This window comes from Arvicanthis niloticus, chromosome 1 (assembly GCF_011762505.2).
Source record: "Arvicanthis niloticus isolate mArvNil1 chromosome 1, mArvNil1.pat.X, whole genome shotgun sequence".
NCBI lineage: Eukaryota > Metazoa > Chordata > Mammalia > Rodentia > Muridae > Arvicanthis > Arvicanthis niloticus.
The window spans coordinates 124531463-124554373 of NC_047658.1; the positions used below are offsets into that span (position 1 = coordinate 124531463).

Below are 22911 nucleotides of genomic sequence, written 5' to 3' on the forward strand. Positions count from 1 at the left end.
GCATGGCAGTTCATACCTTTAATCTCAATTTGGAGAGGCAGAAACAGATGGATCTCCGTGAATTTGAGACCAGTGTGGTGTACATAGTGAGTTCCTATGTAGGGCCACATTATGGCACTCTGTCTAAAAGGAAAACTGTGTAAAAGGAAAAGGTAAGAAGACAATTGTTTAATATGCTAGCAAAAGTACAAATGGTGCTTGCAAGGCGGACATGCCCAACTCCCTCTCCCTTCCATGATAGAGGATAAGAAATTTGGCTATAATGGAAAGGGAAGGGGTTGGTAAAACCCTAGCCCTAAGTGAGGAACGTAGCCTAGGCAGCCCTTCTCCTACAACCTTGCTGAATGTAACCTAACCCACTCTGTGATGCTGGCTCTGCCTGCTGACAATGGCTTCCTCTGACAAGCATAACATAGCTGCTATTTCTGGGGTCTCTATTTCACCTCCAGCCTTATTGTCACAAGTCCACACGTTGCCCTGTCGGAGCCTGCTTTGCAAGGACTTTAATACCTGCCACACATAATCAGAACTCCCTGTCCTTCTTTTGAAATCTTGGTGGAGCCAAAACCAGAGTCACGTAGATAATGACAAAGATTGCCACCAGTAATGGCTAAATAGCAGAAAACAGATCCTAGAGTATTTTGGGCCATGCAGAGCACCTTAGTGTGGGGGCCTCTGCAAACACCAGGGTAAGGAGACACATGAGGCAAAAAGGGGATCTGGTTCAACTCAGCTTAATTAGTGACGTTGTTTCAAACGTCTAGAGTCTGACCCTTTGAAGTTTGTTTTAGCCATATTTAAGCACGGCATATTTTGGGATGAAGTTTTCTGATAATAGCTCAATTCCGTGTGTACAACAGAGCTTAATATATGATTACACTGAAACTCTTTACAGAGTACATATGTCCTCTTCTATAAAGATGGGTTCTGTTTACTCAAAAACAATGTACAAGATAAGGGTCTAGGGAGAATGATCGAGACAAACATAATAATCCGTGCGAGTCAGGATTGGCCTGGCCCTACAGATAGCACAGGAGTTACCTGGGCTATCATAAAGTACATGTGACAGTTCCCATAAGGATGGGTTTTATTAACTGAGAAGCAGTGCTGAAGATAAAGGTCTAGAGCGGAAGCGTCTGAACAAACAGAGTAGTCTGGGGAATTAAGGTGTGGGCTGGCCCTTCAGATAGCAGAGATCACCAGGCTATTTATTAAGGACATCCATCCCCAGGCTTTCAGGCAGGAGCCAGGTATACATCTCCTTATTTTGAAGAGAGAGCCCGAGTGTTTAAGATTCCTGCTTTCCCTAGTACTTATCTGAGGCACAAGGACCTCATGGCCTCTATGCCTCTGGGTAGACCTCAAATGGAGGTCTTGGAAACAAATTTTCATGTCAATATCCTTGAGCCTGTGATAGCTCCCCCTCATCTCAGAGAGGCATTCACCAATTATATTTCCTATTGTGCCAATGCAAGGCATGTGGTTTCTTTTCAATGGTGCACACCTCTTTAGAAACCACACTGTCCTGGATGTACCTCTAAACACCTTGCTTTTCTGACCAGGCTGTGAATTAACTTTTAAAAATTCCTAGACTGTTCCAAACACACATATAATGAATCTTAGTCACATGCAGTCCTTTCCTTCCTCTCTTCCTCCTACCAACTGTCCTCATATGTTTCCTCCCAGTTTCTTCGATTTGCATGTAACCCAGAGAATCTAGAGTTGTCTGCATGAGCAAGGGTGAGAAGTTAATTTACCAGTGCACTGGCAGCCTAGTGGTGGCTTTACCACTGAAGAAAGTGACACTCATTGTGGGGCCATGAAAGGATGGCTTGGTTTCTGGTAGAGCACTGACTGGAGATAGCCGGAGACCCAACAGGTGTCCATGCCTGCGAGGATGGCATGTATTTCGCTACGCTCCCAGACTCCAGGTTCCTAACACATGGTCTAAGACCTCCATTTGATCCACGCTTTTCAGTCACATAGGGCAATAAGCCCCTCCCAAAGAGGTTTGTGTCACCTAGCACAGGTAGAGGGCTTGTAAAACCATGGACATGTAAAAGACATGTAAAATCATGTCTTTTGGGGCCTGTCGTGAGGAACCATGGAGAAGGCCTTTAATGAGCCGCTGCTGGAGCTGCCTAATCTCCTGTAAAGGACTTCTCTGTGTTCCAGCCACGGGACCACCAATTCAACCAAGCTAGCAGAGCCTTGATCCAGCTAAGCGTGTACTACTGGCAGGGCGGCAGAGGGGCAGGGCACTGCTGGAGCCTCTCTCCCCCCTCGTTTCTCTTGTGTCTCTGTTTTTCCATGTCCTCCAGCTGCATCTGGGAGATCAAGAACGGAGACCACCAGCCTCTGGGTTGACTCAAGAGCCCTGCTCCCCCTGTGCCTAGGCGTGAGCTCCGCAGAGTCTGCCCAGCACTGCCTGGAGTGATCTCAGTCAAAAATTCCCCTTCTGCTGCTCCCCGGAGCCACAGGAACCACAACTGCCCTACAGGATCCATGCCCACGACCACGTGCGGGCACAACAACCATGCAACTCATAATCTTATTGCCATTAACTACCAATAATCCTGCAGGGTTGGGGAGGGCTTCATGGAACCTCTACCACTCAGAAGGAGATGTTCACAGGCCCCAGTCTTGTGAAGGTCTTATGCAGAGGCCTGCCACTGCAGTGAGTTCCTGTGTGCAGTGGCCAGGCCATGTCTGGAAGGTATCTTCGACACACATTTCTCCATCCCCTGGCTCTTGGGTTCCTTCTGTCCCCTCTTTCTTGATGTTTCCTTAGCTTGAGCTATGTTATTTTTCAAGGTTTTATTCTCTGCTCATCTTTGCCCCAAATTTTCTTTTTGGCTAAAAGCATCTAGTAAGGGAAGAATGGGGAAGGGAAAATTATGTGATTGTATTATGATATCAAAAATGAAAGAGAAAGACATGTAGTAATACCCATGTAGCAGCCTGAATCTATGATGCCTGTCAGACCCAGTCTATTACCTTTATATATAGTTTCCTATAAGACTTAGGAAAAGAAAAAAAAAAGTAGCCAGACCACTGCCTTGCTGATGCAAGAGTGAGCACTGGAACAGTTGCCAACAGGCTCTTCATTTTCATCTGAAGCCTTGTCAGGATTTCTTTTGCTAACTGCGTTTCCGTCCACATACCTTCTTCTGAGCTAACACCAGAATTAGTCATGTTTGGATAACCTTTAGCATTCCAGTCTTTTCCTATCCCATTCTTCCAAACTTCCATCTTCCTCCCACAAACTACCTTTCCACATCATCCAGTATACTTACAGCATCTAGTGTACATCATCCAGTATACTTACATCATCCAGTATACTTACATCATCCAGTATACTTACATCATCCAGTATACTTACATCATCCAGTATACTTACATCATCCAGTATACTTACATCATCCAGTATACTTACATCATCCAGTATACTTACAGCATCCAGTATACTTACATTATCCAGTATACTTACATTATCCAGTATACTTACATTATCCAGTATACTTACATTATCCAGTACACTTACAGCATCCAGTATACTTACAGCATCCAGTATACTTACATCATCCAGTATACTTACATCATCCAGTATACTTACATCATCCAGTATACTTACATCATCCAGTATACTTACATCATCCAGTATACTTACATCATCCAGTATACTTACATCATCCAGTATACTTACAGCATCCAGTATACTTACAGCATCCAGTATACTTACATTATCCAGTATACTTACATTATCCAGTATACTTACATTATCCAGTACACTTACAGCATCCAGTATACTTACAGCATCCAGTATACTTACATTATCCAGTATACTTACATTATCCAGTATACTTACATTATCCAGTACACTTACAGCATCCAGTATACTTACAGCATCCAGTATACTTACAGCATCCAGTATACTTACAGCATCCAGTATACTTACATCATCCAGTAAACTTACAGCATCCAGTACACTTACAGCATCCAGTATACTTACAGCATCCAGTACACTTACAGCATCCAGTACACTTACAGCATCCAGTATACTTACATCATCCAGTAAACTTACAGCATCCAGTACACTTACAGCATCCAGTATACTTACAGCATCCAGTATACTTACAGCATCCAGTATACTTACAGCATCCAGTAAACTTACAGCATCCAGTATACTTACAGCATCCAGTATACTTACAGCATCCAGTATACTTACAGCATCCAGTATACTTACAGCATCCAGTATACTTACAGCATCCAGTATACTTACATCATCCAGTAAACTTACAGCATCCAGTACACTTACAGCATCCAGTATACTTACAGCATCCAGTACACTTACAGCATCCAGTACACTTACAGCATCCAGTATACTTACATCATCCAGTAAACTTACAGCATCCAGTACACTTACAGCATCCAGTATACTTACAGCATCCAGTATACTTACAGCATCCAGTATACTTACAGCATCCAGTAAACTTACAGCATCCAGTATACTTACAGCATCCAGTATACTTACAGCATCCAGTACACTTACAGCATCCAGTATACTTACAGCATCCAGTACACTTACATCATCCAGTAAACTTACAGCATCCAGTATACTTACAGCATCCAGTACACTTACATCATCCAGTAAACTTACAGCATCCAGTACACTTACAGCATCCAGTATACTTACAGCATCCAGTATACTTACATCATCCAGTAAACTTACAGCATCCAGTACACTTACAGCATCCAGTATACTTACAGCATCCAGTACACTTACAGCATCCAGTACACTTACAGCATCCAGTATACTTACATCATCCAGTAAACTTACAGCATCCAGTACACTTACAGCATCCAGTATACTTACAGCATCCAGTATACTTACAGCATCCAGTATACTTACAGCATCCAGTAAACTTACAGCATCCAGTATACTTACAGCATCCAGTATACTTACAGCATCCAGTATACTTACAGCATCCAGTATACTTACAGCATCCAGTATACTTACAGCATCCAGTATACTTACATCATCCAGTAAACTTACAGCATCCAGTACACTTACAGCATCCAGTATACTTACAGCATCCAGTACACTTACAGCATCCAGTACACTTACAGCATCCAGTATACTTACATCATCCAGTAAACTTACAGCATCCAGTACACTTACAGCATCCAGTATACTTACAGCATCCAGTATACTTACAGCATCCAGTATACTTACAGCATCCAGTAAACTTACAGCATCCAGTATACTTACAGCATCCAGTATACTTACAGCATCCAGTACACTTACAGCATCCAGTATACTTACAGCATCCAGTACACTTACATCATCCAGTAAACTTACAGCATCCAGTATACTTACAGCATCCAGTACACTTACATCATCCAGTAAACTTACAGCATCCAGTATACTTACAGCATCCAGTATACTTACAGCATCCAGTATACTTACATCATCCAGTATACCTACAGCATCCAGTATACTTACATCATCCAGTAAACTTACAGCATCCAGTATACTTACAGCATCCAGTATACTTACAGCATCCAGTATACTTACATCATCCAGTACACTTACAGCATCCAGTATACTTACATCATCCAGTACACTTACATCATCCAGTACACTTACAGCATCCAGTATACTTACAGCATCCAGTACACTTACAGCATCCAGTATACTTACAGCATCCAGTAAACTTACAGCATCCAGTATACTTACAGCATCCAGTATACTTACAGCATCCAGTATACTTACATCATCCAGTATACTTACAGCATCCAGTATACTTACAGCATCCAGTATACTTACAGCATCCAGTACACTTACAGCATCCAGTATACTTACAGCATCCAGTATACTTACATCATCCAGTAAACTTACAGCATCCAGTATACTTACATCATCCAGTAAACTTACAGCATCCAGTATACTTACAGCATCCAGTATACTTACATCATCTAGTATACTTACAGCATCCAGTATACTTACATCATCCAGTACACTTACAGCATCCAGTAAGTCTCTAGAACTGCCATATCGAGAATCTCATGGGCTTATCCTTGCCACCGCCCCATGTTTAGTTATACTACCAGCAGATAGGAGTGTTTCATCCTATTTCATTTCATTTGACCTTATCCTGGGGTGAAGGATTGTGGCTACCTTGACCATCTGTGCTTCAACAGAATCTCGTGGTGTTTCAAAATGGTTTCTTCATCTTTCTTCATCTCCTTACCTACACTCACTCACATAGACTCAAGGGTGTCATCTCTCTTCTGTCTTTTCCTTCATGCCCTTGCTCTATGTTCTCTCCACTCTCAACATGAGCAAATATCCAACTTTGGAACAGTTGTCATGATGTGCAGGGGCAGTTCTGACTGCAGGATCTCTCGGAGTCAGTTGTTCTAATGTTAGAGTGGCTCCAGCAGCTTCCGCAGTCTGCGAGCCACTCTCTATCAGTGCCATGATGCTGGGATTTCTCAGTGAATGTTACTGTAAGAATAGGAGGGGGTGCTTATTTTCAGAAGCAGCAGTGGTCTGTAGGAGGTTCTAAAACCATTCATGAAAACACGTATGTTTGCCCTTTTTGTAAATCAACCAGGAGTCAGTCTCCTTCTAAATGTGAATTCATGACCTTTCTTATAGGAGGCATGAGTGATGCTGATGGAATTTCTGCTGTTCTATCTGTTAGCCATAAAACATATCAGGATATGATCTCCTTGCCAGTTATGTGATTTATTAATTTCCAGGGTGAATTAATGGAGGTCTGGAGAATGCTCCAAAATGGAGCTTTGTTGCAAACAAGTATTGTATTACTTTCCTAGGGTTTTATAAATGAGCTGCCAACACAGAATAAACTAAATTGTACAGCTTTTTATCTTATCCTCTTGGGGAAGGGGTGACAGATTAATGTGGAGGCCCAGGGTCTTACTATGTAGCCCAGTTTGGCCTCAAATTTACAACTCTCCTTTGATAGCCTCCTGAATGCTGGGATTAGAGGAGGGTGCCACAGAGCTCTTGGTAGAAGGATTGATGCTTGCCCATCACAGAGATCTCTGGGTCATGTAACTGCATCCGAGAAATGAACATAAGCCAGTGCCAAATGTTTCCTGATGTAAAATAATTAATACTGAGCTAAATGCTTATATTGAATTTTTAGTGCATCCCGCCTTTATAACATTATGAAGATTTGATTATATAAGTAAATAGCTCAAATTAATTTAGAACAAAAACTTGCCTTGATGTCTTTCTCTATATGAACTTTTAAATGTATTGATAGCAACTGTGGAAAGTGTACTGTTTTCTGTACCTTACATTTAAAAGCTAAGACTTCAAAAGTCCTTGTGATTAAAAGGTAACTGATGTGTCTCTTTAGCTTTGATTGCCCTAAGAGCAAGAGAGCTGGGTAGAGAGAGGGCTTAGCAGTTAAGGGCATTTGTTAAGAAGCCAAGCTCAGTTCCCAACTCCCACATGGTGGTTCACAGCCATCCGTAACTCCTGCTCCAGGGGATCTGATGCTCTCTTCTGACCTTCATAAGCACACATGTGATGCACAAACATACATGCTGCCAAACATTCATACACGTAATTTTTAATCTTAAAATAAAGAACTTCTCACAGATGCCTTGAATTTGAAAGTACATTTTAATAAGAAATGGTATCTGTGATAACACAATGGGTCACATGGTTGCTCTTGCTATCAACTGAGGAACGGATTCCTAGACCTCTCCTAGTCGTCCAAATGGACTGCACCCGTGTCTCCTGCTGTTAAACTGTGCTGTTTGTATGGAAGCTGTTTGCCTGCTCTCACGTGCTTTAGCTCATATCTATATCACCAGTGGAGACTAAGACGATAGGCGCGTTACTTAGATAGTTGTCACACGTTAGCGTAATGATAGGGAAATAGTCCAAATGTCAGTATAGTCGGGGGTCCTTTACATTTTTTTTTATTGTAGGTTTGTTTATTTCCTGGACGTGTGGATGTGGGATTGTGTGCACGTGGGAGTCAGAGGACAGCTTAGAGGAGTCACTTCACTCCTTCTGCCATGGGGGTCCTCGAGAATGACCTAAAATCATCTGGCTTTTGGGTAGGCACTTTTACTTTTGTAGGGACCTTGTTGGCCTCGATGAACTCTTAAAAATGATCTCTCATCCATATCTCACATCCACGGATGTGACATCTCCCTCTGAGAGGAGCTGACGTGCTTAGACTCATGGCATTTTTTTTTTTTATCTAATTCATAAAGATAACTAGGCATTTTAATAAATCCAAAACATCATCAAGCGTGACACAACATATTTTGAATCCCCCATTTTTTTTTATATCTTAAACTGGCTTTTAGGTTTCATCATTTAATTTCTTTTAACTTTCCATTTTTGTTTTAAAAACCTCCTGTTAGCTCCCTTTTCTCAAAGAGTAGCCATGAATCTGTCTCCAGCTGCTTCCAGTTCAGTCGTTACACAAGACAGTCTTCCTTCTCCTTTTATGGCTAAACACAGGAAGCCTTCCACATATGAGAGCAGAAGCTAGGGAAGGTGCCACGGTTTTGGTGGTGAGATGAGGCTTGGGCAGACTTGAATTTGTGAATCTTGCTGCTTCTCTAAAAATATTTTCTCCTTGGAGATGTTACAGTAGAGCTTGAGGGGATTAGTGAAGAAATGAGATTGGAACTTGGTAGGAAAAAAAAAACCCATTGATTCACCTGAACACAATGTAGCAGCTGGAACATTTCTGTCCCAGGTGGATTCTGTCAGAAATGTCCTTCAGGGGGGCCCAGTAACAGTGTTTCCCTCCAGCCCACAGAAACCTCCACAATACTTGCCACAACTGAATATTCCCAGGCTCTTACTGAGGCAGACGAAATGTAGCTGGGGGGTGGGGTAGGGAGCAGAGAATCTGAATTTTATTGGGTCCTCCACCCCTTGGGTTCTGCTTTATACTTGGGTAGTTCTTTGGCTTTACCCAGAGCTTGCCAGCTTTTCTCATAAACCCATATCTGCGGAATGACAAGCTCCAGGACAGCAGCCCGTGCAGCTGCAGGAACTTCCACTGCCCAAGGTCAGCAGCCCAAGCTGGAGTGGACCAAACAAAGTTACAACACTGTCCTCTGGGCAGGCCTCTGCAGGTGAGAACTGCTTCCACTTAAAGGTGACAAAAGGCAGTTTTTGAGTTTGTTTTTCTGGACTCCACGACAGGCTTGACATAGAACCTGAGCCCCACAGTGTGTTTGGCACCAGATCTTCATGTCTTCATCAGAAAGCCGAGCCTAGCATGAAAGAGCTGGCTTTGCATCTCCAACAGGTCCTCCCACTCCACACAACCCTCTCCTTACTGCTTTCCTAAAGGGACTCCTCTTGGAGGTCTGTAAGCCATAACTATTCATTCATGAATGCTAGTGGGTCCTCTGTCAAGAGAAATAAGACCCCTGTTCATAGAAAGCCCACTTGGTGGTCACATCGGACATGTTCATAGCCCTTCAGCCTGTTTCTCATGTAAGTTAGGTGACATCCCCATCTGTCTTCATTTTTGTGAGTTAAGTTTTACTGCCTCTACATTGTCTGCTGTAACCCTAAACTGGGAACACTGGCTTCTGGGAGGTGGGGGTTGCAGGGTCAGGAGATGCGCTGGGCCACTGCCTGTGTCAGAAGCTTGATTAGTTCCCTACCTTAGCTCTCAGGGAGCCAGTCTTTCTGGATTCTGGGTAAATTCTAGAACAATTGGTTTTCTGTTCAGGTATCTTTTGGCTCTCATTCAAAAGAGTTATTTTGCTTTGCCTTCTATTTCTTCCTGGCTTCTAAAAGCAACTTTTTGCCACACCCCCCCCCCCCCTTTACCCCACAATGAGCTTTTCCTGTGTGTTATTTGAAATAAAATTAATACTTTACCTTGTATCGTTTTCTCAGTCCCAAAAGTGTAGGGTCTTAGTGTACAAATATTTTTTGTTTTGTTTTATTTTGTTTGTTCCATTTTCAGTTCTGTGTTTGTAGCCTTGCTGTTCTGTATCTGCATAAGATTCCTGGGTGGAGTTTTAGAGGCCTCTGGAGAGGGAAGAGAAGGGATTAGGAGAGACTCTTGGGTGAGTGGTAGAAGGGCTAATTTTATCTGTATCAGGACAATCCTTTGTGAATAGTTCAGAAAGTGCAACACCTACATAACTGGGAAAAATTTCTGTTGGAATATTATAAAGTCACATGTTTTATTTACTTTGATTGTCACACACAATACAGGGTTTTCATATCTTATAACAAACTTATTTGAACAACATATAAAATAAAATATTAGGTAATCACACAGGTGTCATATGGAGATGCCCAAATCACAATATTGATGCACACATTAGGAGACACTACTGCACAGTTCAGTCAAGAACACTACTGTAGGAAAGCTCCCAGGCCTGCAAGGCCAGAGGCCCACAACCCTTACCCAAAGTCAGCAGAGAGTCTGTAGCAAGAATAGAACATGCATTATCTATATTCGTTCTGTATGGCAGAGTAGCAAGAGACATGAGTCCATTTACCCAGTGCTGAGATCCTGGTCAAAAACAAAAAACAAAAAACAAACAAACAAACAAACAAACAAACAAAAAAACAGTTGCTTAAAGGGAAAGGGGGCAAAACCGCCTAAGTGGAGCTTCCCAACAAGAGATGGGGTGGGGTGGGATGTCTTGATGCTCTCCTACTTAGATGTCAGCAATTGTAGTGACAGAAAACAGACAGGCGGTTCTTTGGTGAATCTGTTACTTGAGTTAATTGAGCCCGAGTGTCTTGCCAGCTGTTGTCCATTGACTTTATTATGGAAGGCAGTTGCAGAGTGAGGCTAGGCAAGCAGCTCACATAGCAGGCTCTTGACACCAATAAGAATTGAAAAGTGCAGACATGCCTAACCTAATGACGGCCATATGTTCTGAAAAACACATTTTGCCATTGTGCAAACATAATAGATTATGTTTACACAAACCCAGATGATACAACCTCTACAAGCATAGGCTGTGTATCTAGACTGCAAACCTACACAATATATCACTGTCCTGAATATTGTAGGCAGTTGTAACACAGTGGCATTTGTATACCTGAGCATCCCTCAATGTCAAACAGTAAGTAACAGTATGGCATGATGGGAATTGTGTAATTTCATTGTAAGCTTAGAGTCCATCATGTACATAGACATTTGATATGCTCTGCCATATATGACCCCCATTGTATACATTGGCATCCCTCTGTTGGCTGGGATGTCATTTAGTGACTTATGACTTAGTAACCATCATTGGATTTTATTTTCAAATATGCAGATGGAGAAATGGAAAGTAAACAAAGAGGTGCCATTTCCCTTATTTATATTGAAGACTGAACTTGTAAGTGAAATTGGTAGTTGGCTCTTCTCTCTGCTGTGTTGTTGCATGCTGAGTCTGGGTGGAATTTCTCCTGGAATGGGACTTTCATCATACCTGGAGGAATCCATAGTAATCTAACACCAAAATTCCCTTTCCAGCCAAAATGCTTGGCCCCTGTTTGGAATAAAAATCTGATGTTAATGGAGGGTTCCTTCTCTCCTCCATTTGCAGGAGTAGCCCCAGCAGGCTCATTTTGGACAGATGCAATTAGCCCAGCAGCATGGCCCAAAGCCATGTTTTAGAAGATAATTGGCTAAATTAGGGGGATGGGGCAGGAGAGCTAAACTCTTCAGTTAGAATCCACCCAGTAAAAAACACTAGTAGTTCTCAGCCCCAGAGGTATGCCTTTGGATGTTCATTTTTCCCCTGAATAAATGAAGAAATGTATAGTGAAGTCGGAATGCGGAGTTTCTGTTTGGAACAGGTAACTGGATCCGCTCGGATCCTTGGTTTGACAGCTGCCATCGTAGAAGGCATTTACCTACCTTCATTACCTACCTTCACTCCTTCTTGCCTGCTGCCCCCTGCTGCTGGAGCCAGACCTGGTCTAGCACAGTTCTGTAGGCTGAAGGAACAAGGCTCTCCTTTTATAATTTCAGTTTGGGAAGTTAGAGGAGGCCTTTTGTTTTGTTGTTGTTGTTATTGTTGTTGTTGTTTTTGTTTTGTTTAGAAAAGTACCAAATTGTCACAGGAAGAGCATGTGCCAATGCAGACATGATTCAGACGCAGGCCAACACTATCAAGCTGCATAAACTTGAACAACCTGTGAAGTCTTAATGATCCTCGGTTTCTCTTCTAGAAGAAGATGGCACTAGCTGGGTTGTAGAGGAGCTTGCATGAGAACAAGAAGACCCCTTCCACATGGTTTCTTTGTGTTCTTGGTCTTGGTCTCCAGTGATTGGTGTCAGTCAGTCTATTCTATTTCTTCTTTGCCTCCAACCTATCTCTCTCTCTCTCTCTCTCTCTCTCTCTCTCTCTCTCTCTCTCTGTGTGTGTGGTATTTGAAACCAAAGATTTAAAGAGTATTTATAACAGTATTGTTAAGAACTTTTGTTATTTAATCTTAAAAACTGTTCTAAAGTAGGTTTTTTGGTTGTTTGGTTGGTTTTTGATGCTCCAAATACCTAAGAAGAAATAAGTTGATTTTGAAACATTTGTGACCGCTTTTGTCCTGGTGTAAGGGTGTAAGGGAGTGAGCCTTGCTACTGGGAGCTTCCTTATCTTGCTGCCGAATTTCCAGCTGTCTTGAGTGAGTTTTCTGGCTTCAAGGTCACAGTGACAGCTTGCTTGAAGCGGTTACATAATCTCCATGTTCACCTTGACTTCTTCATCCATAAAACACAGGACTAATGTTTGTTTGGGGTGAACTGGTATGGGACCAGAGGCTCAGTCCTTATCTACTTATCTATGTGATCAGAGTCTTTTGTCACACAGTCTTTTGACATATGGGCTGTGGCACAGAGAATTGGCATATTCTATTTTCCCATGTGTTGAGTAGGTAATTAATTGTAACTTGGTAGACTTAAAAACAGAGTATTGCAACTGGGGGAGATGGACCCCAGAATTCTGTGGGAACAGAGATCTAACCTGCCTTGGGACTTTGGGCCAAGCATTGATAGTAACATTTAGGAGAGAGAGTTGGTACTCTGCTCAGTTTTCATGTGGTTCTTTGAGTGGATCTAGGAAAACCTAGTTAATATGTGAGCTGAATCACAGGAAGAAACACAGTGAGGCTAACTCTACATGCTCTGATTTCTTCATGGGAAGCTTCACAAGAAGGTTCTCAGCCCAGCAGGACCTGAGCAGGGTGTATCTACAAGCTGGTGACTTGTCTGGGGTTGATCCAGTGTGTGGCTGGACTGAAATTTTGCCCTTAACTAGTCCAGTTCCACCAAGTCCTTTAGTTTATGAGCTAGATCTTCCTTGACAGTAGAGCTTGCCAGTGGAGTCCAAGTGAATCAGTTTCAGGTCTTTCTCTTGGTACCTACATGTAGTGCAGATTTTACATAAGCAATCTGAATCCTAGGTATCTCACCTGTGTACTGAAGAGAAGAGCACTCATTTCACAGTGGTTCTGAAGACTAAAGGGGGTAACTTGGGTAGAGTCCTCAGCATAGTGACTACGTTAATATTTGTTAGTATCACCATCCAGTTATCACACAGGAGAGGTCATTGAACATCAGAGTGAGGCTCCTTTACGGCCCTTTTCTACTTATCTATGTGATCAGAGTCTTTTGTCACACAGTCTTTTGACATATGGGCTGTGGCACAGAGAATTGGCATATTCTATTTTCCCATGTGTTGAGTAGGTAATTAATTGTAACTTGGTAGACTTAAAAAAATATCCTGTATTTGAAAAATTTAGAGAGATGCTATCCAGGAAAGGACTGCAGAGTGTCGACACGCCTTGAGGATGCTAGTTGAAGTAAATCAGGCACAAAAGAACAAAGATTGTGTAACTTCATGTCGATGAGGTGTCATGAGTAGTCAGATAGACAAAGCAGAAATTAATGGTGTTCGCCAAGGCTGGGAGTGGGGTTCCATTTTGTATGATTAAAAGAGTTCTGACAGTTGATTTCACAACACTGAATTATTTCTGTGTTAGTTAAAAGATAATTCAGAAGGGATCTCGGGAGACGATTCAGTGCTTGATGTTTAAATATAAAGCACTGAATTCATTTTTTCAGCAGCCATGTAAAAAGCCAGCATGATGCTAGAGCTGGGAACATGGAGGCAGGTGGAGCTCTAGAACTTACTGGTCAACCAGCTAACCTAGCTCATTCCAGGAGCTGCAGGTTTTGTGAGAGACCCTGACTCAAATAATGAAGTGGAGAGCAACTGAGGAAGAAGCCTAACATCGAGCATTGCTCAGTATTTATTTATGGTACCAAATGTCAGGCACTATACCAGGCACAAAGAAAGCTAGCATCCACGTAATGGTTAGTATTAATTACCAACTTGATGCTGAGGAGACAGGCTCTCAGGTATAACTGAGAATATCTATATCATTGGTTCTCAACCCATGGGTGAGTCATGGCCCCTTTCACAGGAGTCTCATACAGATATTCTGCATATCAATTTTTTACATTATTACTCATAAAAGTAGCAAAATTACAGTTATGAAGTAGCAATAAAAATACTGTTATAATTGGGGTGGGTCTACAACATGAGAAACTGTATTAAAGGGTCACAGCATTAGGAAGGTTGAGAACCACTGGTCCAGATTAAGGCTACCTGTGATGATAGCTGTGAGGAGGGATTATCTTGATTAATTCACTCAAGATGAGACGATCCATCATAATTGTAGGTAGGGCCAGTCTCTGAGTATTGAATTTGACCTGGTCAGGAAAGCCAGGCAAGGCCAAGGATAAAGGCAAGCAGTAAAAGCAGGAAGAGGAATGAGCCTATGTGAAGGGGCCAAGGAAGGTCGATACAAGGGCGGGCCAGTATAAATGGAGTGTAGAAGGAAGTGCCTTCAAAAAATGGCTGCTAAAGACAGTGTGCCCACACCACCAGTCCCTCTGGTCTACCTTTGTCTGACTTGAGGGGAAGGGAACACATTGAGGGTTTAACAAAGAAACAAACAGGAGAGCAGGTATGTGTTTTGACAAAATCAGTCTTAAGAAATACTTGTTTTTACTAGAAGAATCTTGTAAAATTCCTAAAAGCTTTCTCTCTCCTGGGCCTCTGTTCTAGTCCTTACTCTCTGAGTTTTTAAGTCCTGATAAGGGTATAGAGGAAAGCCCATGTAAGTTTAAAAGTCACTAATTTTAATCAACTCTGTAGCTATTATGTATGCATTCTAGCCTCTTACTCTGGAAAGCACATTTCTATAAGTAAAATATAAAAAAATGTACAACATGGTATGTATGAAGAGTCAGTAAAGTGCTAGAGATGATAGAATTTAATGACATGTGTAGAGTCTGGATGTTCTGTTGAGACACTGGAAATGGATGGCTATAGAGAGTCACAATTAATTAATCATTCCATGAAAAATAATCTTTGGCCTTTGTTACAGCAGAATCTCTGTGTTGTATTAGTGAGATTTTTCACCTAAGATTTTCTTTTGACAGAAACACTATTAGACAACTTTTTTCTATTTGTAACAAATTATGAAATGCTATTTTCACTTTGTAAAGTACATTTATTTAAAGGGTATAGTGTGAGTAATTTTAGTTCTAAGATAGTTTTTTCTTTATTTTTGCTGGAAACCTTATTAACAACCAAACTGTTAATAAAAAATTATAAAGTAATACTTAGATTTGGAGATGAGCCATAAATACCTCATATAATTGATTCCATTTATCATAGACAATATTAGAAATATTGAGCTTCATTGTATAAATAATTTTACTACCTTTTAAGCAGATTCTCAATCTGAGAGAAATATGGGATATTGGGATCCTATTTTCTATGTCATGTCTGGACTTCTCTGTACATTAAAGACCAGTGGGATAGTTCAATGATATATACTTCTTGGTGCCTCAGGCAAGTGGTAGGAGTTTTGGAGATCTCCTTAAATATGGATTGGAATGAACCACTATCATATAGATACTTGGCATCACTGCCAATGATTCTTCATTGTGCAAGGATCAAGTACATGTTGGCAAGTTGTCTTTCTCTTCTCCAAGAGTTTTGCTGCTCAACTCCTTGGGACACACTGAAGCAGCTCCATCACTGTCAATCAGAACAGCAGCAAAGCCTTCATGTTTAGAGTGGTCAGGCAGGTGTCTGACCCATTTCAAAGACTTGAGGGAAGGAAGATGGATAGGCACTACCTCATAAGCTTCTGATAGATCTTTGCAAGGCCATCCCACCAACCTGCTACCCAGGATGTGAACTAATACTGCCAAGGCTCCTTCTGGAGTCTGCTAACCGTTCTTCACTCATTGTTTTTCTCTTAGGAACTGGTGAGAGTGGGAAAAGCACCTTTATCAAGCAGATGAGGATAATCCATGGGTCTGGCTACAGTGATGAAGATAGAAAGGGCTTCACGAAGCTGGTTTACCAAAACATATTCACAGCCATGCAAGCCATGATCAGAGCAATGGACACCCTGAGGATACAATACACGTGTGAGCAGAATAAGGTACCGTACTTGAGAGGGTTGGCTGTGTCTGAATGCACGCCTTCCTAGTGGGGTCAGTGACCATCTTTGAACAAAAAGGATTGCTAAGTGATTTGGTCGAGTGCCAGATTATTACTCAGTGGAGGAAGAGCTACTTGAGAGGCATGTGATGCATTTTGACAGTCCTGTTGTTCTTATTTTAACCTGATACTTTCTGTAGGAAAGGAGCTTGTGGTGTTATGTAGTGTACAGAGACTCTGAAACTTGGGCATGTGTTGGCATTGCTCACTTCAGGGACTGGCAAAAGAAGACGCCCATTTTCCCATTGAGTAGAGAGACCCATTTTTTACCTCAGTGGGAAAATGATGCTGCTGGTTTTATAATGTCTAGCTCTCCAAGAATTCTCAGCCTCAGGAACTATGTTCACTAATGTGCTGTAGACTCCCGAGAGGAATCGCTGGAGTTTGTGTTGGGAGCTGGCCTTTCTTGGGAACTAAGTGACATTTTATGAAAGCAGCTCTGGTGTCTCAGCTGAAAAAGTGCTGTCATGATGTGAGCACACCAAGCTGACATTTGCTTTCTGTTGCCACTGGTCATTCATGACGCAAATCTCCTAATAATGAAGGGAAATAAAAGACAAGAAGGGAGGAGGAGCCAATTAGCATTGCATTGCTACAGTGGAACAGGTTGGAGTTTGTTTTGAATCCAGACATGAAATAAGAGTTCATCTAGGTGTCTGTAATTCCAGTACTGGGGGGGGGGGGAGGAGAGAGGAAGACAGAGAGAGAGACAGACAGAGAAAGAGACAGACAGAAAGACACACACACACACACACACAGAGAGAGAGAGAGAGAGAGAGAGAGAGAGAGGGAGAGAGAGAGAGGAAGACAGAGAGAGAGAAAGAGACAGACAGAGACACACACAGAGACACACACAGAGAGAGAGAGAGAGAGAGAGAGAGAGAGAGAGAGAGAGAGAGAGAGAGAGAGAGCATGAATGAAGGCCAGCCTGGGCTACATAAGAACACCCTGACAGAATCTATTCAAGAAAAGTGTTGCTGCAAACATTGTGCACCTGTACGGATAATTTTATCAGAAACTGTGGCACCTATCCTAGTGTCTATCTTCTATATATGACTGAGAACATTTCGAAGTAAATAAGGAATTTGGATTTTTATTTCCTGGTAATTCTTTCTTTAGAACACAGTATGCACCAAATTGTGAAGGCCTTCACTTTGTTGGCACAGCCCACTTACCATCTCTTCCCTACAGCTTCAAAAGTCACCTGAGAGACCATGTCTTGACTACAGTGTCACCTTCCAACAGCCATGTTGGAAGCCTGTGGGCTGAACTAACATGTGAGGTGCATGCTAAGCTGCTTCTCAGGCTGTAGACATGACTATGGTGATCTGCACACCAATTGCTTTTCAGTGTGTGTGTTACCTTTGAAAAGTGTGTAGTCCATTGATATCCTACATAGTATCCTAAAAGCAGGATTTCTAAGGAGATTTCAGATGCTTTGAGAGGAAGCAGGGTAGAGATGGCCTCCTGATGATTTCCTTCATCCACTTTCCCTGGCTGTAGACTGCAGTTTCTTTGCCGGTCATAGTAGGCTAGCTGGATAAAGCTTGGAATTCAGGGAAGGGTTTCTAAACAGAACAATGGATGAGGGCTCAAGTGGAAACCAGTTTTGCTTCCCTTAGTGATGTTTGTTTGTGAAACATAATCAGGTTTGGTAGTCCAGACCTCTGGTTTCAGTTTTTGTTTGGTTTTCCTTCATGGCCTCTTAAAGGTGCTCTGAGTTCATATTCTAAACAAGAAGATTTTATGGGCTCTGACATTCCATCACCTCTCCTGCTTGCTCAGGTCTCCATTTTTCCCCCAAAGGCCCTCTCTGTGTGCCTGGTTGTCTGCACTCATTTCCTGGGGCTACAGTAACAAAGTACCTTAATCGGAGCCTGCAAATAAGATTATTCTCTTATTATTCTGGATGGTAAAAGTCCAGGTTAATTGGTACCAACTGAAGGCACTGGGAGGAGATCAATTTTATGTTTCCCACTTGGAGTCTGGCTGCTAGAAGTTCGTAGCCTGTTTCCATGTTACACCAGTTTCTGTGTGTCAGCACATTATACCCCTGTGTGTCTTTGTGCTTTCATAGTGGCATCCTCTCCGTCTATGTTCAAATTTGCCTCTTATAGAGCCACCACTAATTAAGGATGACCTTAATTACCTTCTAGAGACACCATTTCCAAATAAGAGTTTACTTTGAAGTTCTAGGTATGTATGCTGTTTAGTGGTGATGCTATTTAACCATGTAGTCTTCCCATTGGTAAGTTCATGTCTGCGGTGTGTGCTGAATACGTGAGCAAAATAAATGCTTTCCAAATTAAATTACCTAAGTGATGTAGGTTTAGTATTGGGAAAACTCAAAACCAAAATTGGACTTTGTGTTTATTATTTATTTAGGTCATTTTTCTTTCATCCGTTCCTTATTGCTTTTCTGTTGTCTGTTAATAATTCTAATACCCTTCTTTGTGGGCTAGTTCTGAATCCAAATATGAAATTGGAATAGAGTACCATGCTTAATACATGAAGTGACAAACTGATTAGACTGGTGTGGTGGTACAGGCCTGTAAGTCCAACACTTGGGAAGCAGAAATGGGAGGGTTATGAGTTTGAGGGCATCCTGGGCTGCATAGCAAGTTCTAAGCCAGCCTCAGCTACATAATTCCCTATCTCATGAAGTCAAAAAGAAAAGTAGAGACATGCCATGTGCTACTTTTACAAAATACTGGATAACTTAAAATAATTGCTGAGTTAAGCCACATTAAAAAAAACTTAATTAGCTTTTATTTCACAGTAATAAAATCTTTCCTTCATTTCTTATTGATGAATATTCATCTCTATTTTCCATCTCTTGGTGTGTGTGTGTGTGTGTGTGTGTGTGTGTGTGTGTGTGTGTGTGTGTAGCGGGAGGTATTTGAAATCACAGGGACACCAGTCCGGCTAGTTGCTAGTTCCCGCTCTATGTTCCTGCTCTAACCGAGGCATCGGCTACCCAGTGGTGCCAGCCCAGGACCCATGAGATGTTGGTGAGGCTTTTGCCTCTGCCTATCAGCTCCCTGGTGATCAATCCCCAAAGCCCAGGAAATATCTGCCACCCCCATGTGGTAGATATAATAATTCTAGTACCTGGTAGAAAGAATACTCTTAATGCTTAAAGATTACCCAATGGATTTATATATTAGAAAATGCTCAATCCATACGATGCCTACACAATTAGAACTGTTAAACCAATATCTAACCTTTTGATATGAAATAACTACCCGAGACTCCTAGTGACATTTACGTCTGCCTCCATTTTGCTCCTCCTTCTTCCTTTTTCCGCTCCTCCCTCCTCCCAACTCCTAGCTCCACCTACCTCTTCTACTGCCCAATCACAAAGCTTCACTGCAAATATAATGGACAGGAAAAAGCCTGCCCTGTGTGTGTGTGTGTGTGTGTGTGTGTGTGTGTGTGTGTGTGTGTGTGTGTGATGCTTAAAAGTACAGAGAAGGGAACTAATGGCTGCTCTGAAGGCTTTCCAGTGCTAGCAAACCTCTGATTTGTTAAAAATCTTTGCTTAGAACTTGAAAGATTGCTTATTAAAGAAATTTAGACCCTTAATTTCTTCTATTTTATCAACTTATTTTTGAAATTAAGACACAGCTTTGATTATTTTCTTTTGTTCCTTTCCTTCCCTCCCTCCCTCCCTCCCTCCCTCCCTCCCTCCCTCCCTCCCTCCTTCCTTCCTTCCTTCCTTCCTTCCTTCCTTCCTTCCTTCCTTCCTTCCTTCCTTTCTGTCTTAGGGTCACTGCTGTGAAGAGACACCATAACTAAGACAACTCTTATAAGGACAACATTTAATTGGGGCTGGCTTACAGATTCAGAGGTTCAGTTCATTCTCATCAAGGCAGGAACATGGCAGCATTCAGGTAGGCATGGTGCAGGAGGAGCTGGGAGTTCTACATCTTTATCTGAAGGCCACTGGAAGAAAACTGACTCGAACGTGGTTAAGAGGAAGGACTCATTGCCTGACCCCACAGTGACACACTCCCTTCAACAAGGTCACACCTACTCCAACAAGACCACACCTCCTAATAGTGCCACTCCCTGGGCCAAGCATATTCAAACCACCAAACTTTCTTCCTTTCTTTTTTCCTTCGTTTTTCAAGACAGAGTTTTTTTCTGTGTAACCACTCTGGCTGTCCTGGAACTTACTCTAAACCAGACTGGTCTTAAATTCACAGAGATCCACCTGCTTATGCCTTTGCCTCCTTAAGTGCTGGAATTAAGGGCATGGAACACCATGTCCTGCTTGAATTAATTTCTTAAATTATACATATTTATTTTTAAGGACACAATTCACATGTATTTGCTCACTCTGTTAATGGGCCCTGACTTTTATAAATGACTCTTAATTGTGTTTTATCAACATGCTAGAATGTATGATTCCTGTAGTACATAGCACAAAGGCACTTGCTCATTCTCCTCTTGGCTCTTGACTGAAACCAGAGGAGCTTCATGTATTGTGCTGCCCGTGGTGTTATGAGCTCAGAAGCCCTCATTGCAGACCATCTTGACAGATAGCAATTGTTTCCATTCTCCCAGGTTTTCAGATCTGAATGGATAATTGGAAACTGAGCCTCCTAAAAGCACAAGACAACCACCTAACTTCTCAAGAGCCTTGTGTTTCTCCATTCAGTACTTTCCAGGACAAGAGAAGTTTGCTGCATTACCTGGAAGCCAGTCCCAGAAGCTCCCCAGCTCTCTGGCTTACAGGGTCCATGCAAAGTGCCAGGTTTATGTAACTGGCCTACAGTGAGAACTCATCACAGCAATACATAAATAACAAGTTTTTTTTAAAAAAAGAGCTAAGAACTAAACAATATGGGGAAATTCCAAAATTCATGGAAATTCCCAGATATGGAAACACACACACATGCACCCCAAGAAATGGAAAATAGAGATTCATCAATAAGAAATGAAGTTTTCATTACTGTGAAGTAAAAGGCAATTAAGTTTTTCTTTGTCTTTGGTTTAACTGAGCAACTATTTCAGTTAAATAGAAACTTCAGATACACAATCTAGAGTACAATGTCTCTAAAGGTGGGAGACAAGAGCTTCCAACTCTGACTGGAAGCAATTGCTGAACTTCAAATCTCTTTAACACCCCAAAAGACCTTTGACAATAAACACACATGTATATATGCACACACACACACACACACACACACACACACACACACACACAATCTATGTGACTTCCAGCTTCAGCTCTGGGCCTCAGATCCTGAGAAGTGACTGAAGGCTTGTGTTAGGAAGTCAGGCACGGCTAAAGGAACCCAGTCAATTTATGTCACATTTTAGCAGGACAGTTTCTCAGGGCTTAGGGTATTTTAAGATCTTTATTTTTTAATTTCTAAAACATCTGTTTAAATATGTTTTTCTGTCCCACTTCCTCATCCAGTTTGAAAAGTTAGGTTCTGCAAACTTTTGGGAACAGTCAGGCCAATGTTCTGACTTGGGCTGTGGCCCAGGATTGCTGGTTTTCAGTTAAATGTTAACCTCAGGGCCCAGCTTCCCATGTCCTCTTGGATATTAAAAACCATGATATACTTTTACTGAGAACTTGGAGTTCTACCTGGTGTCATGGTAAGAACAACAAATTCTCCAGAATCCCAGGCAGAGGTTTAGATTCATCCATGCTTTCCCTAGGGTGAACATGGCTGTTGCTTAAAACCTGTGAGTTTGGGATATAAAGAATATGATGATAGCAACTGGTTTTCTCTGTGATTTCCATTACAACTAAACCTCACAGCTGTTCTAAGTCTGATTGGTGAATGAGGATATATGAGTGCCTGTGGTGGTTTGAATAGGGATGGCCCCCAAAGACTCATATGTTTGGATGCTTGGGTATGAGGAGTAACACTATTAGGAAGTATGGGGGAAGTGTGACCTTGTTGGAAGAAGTGTGTCGTGCTGGAGGCAGGGTTTTAAGGTACTAAATCTTCAAGCTATGCCCAATGTGAAACACACCCAGTCTTCTTCTGCTACCTTAGGATCAAGATATAGAACTCTTGACTCCTCCAGCACCATGTTTGTCTGCAGGCTGCCATGCTTCCCACCATGATGACAATGGACTAAACCTCCAATTAAATGTCTTCTTTTATAAAAATTGATGTGGACATGGTGTCTCTTCACAGCAGTGAAACCTGAACTAAGACAAAGCCAAAGATGTGCAACGAGGTCGGCTTGAATATTGGAACATTAATCTACACAATGTAGGATACATTAGTTCCTCCTATGAAGTTGCCTTAAAATACTTTGATAACCTGGTTACAGTGATCAAACTAGCGTGGGAGATGATAATTACATAATTTCCATCTAATTTAT

The 22911-nt window shown here is 41.9% G+C and overlaps 1 protein-coding gene across 1 annotated transcript in view; it reads left to right on the plus strand.

Moving 5' to 3' along the window:
- The window catches only part of Gna14 (G protein subunit alpha 14), a 153966-nt gene that overhangs the window by 73612 nt on the left and 57443 nt on the right, over nucleotides 1-22911 (plus strand). The window contains exon 2 of the mRNA XM_034519520.2: nucleotides 16314-16498. Coding sequence (XP_034375411.1) covers nucleotides 16314-16498 — 185 coding nt within the window. The remainder of the gene's footprint in view (nucleotides 1-16313; nucleotides 16499-22911) is intronic.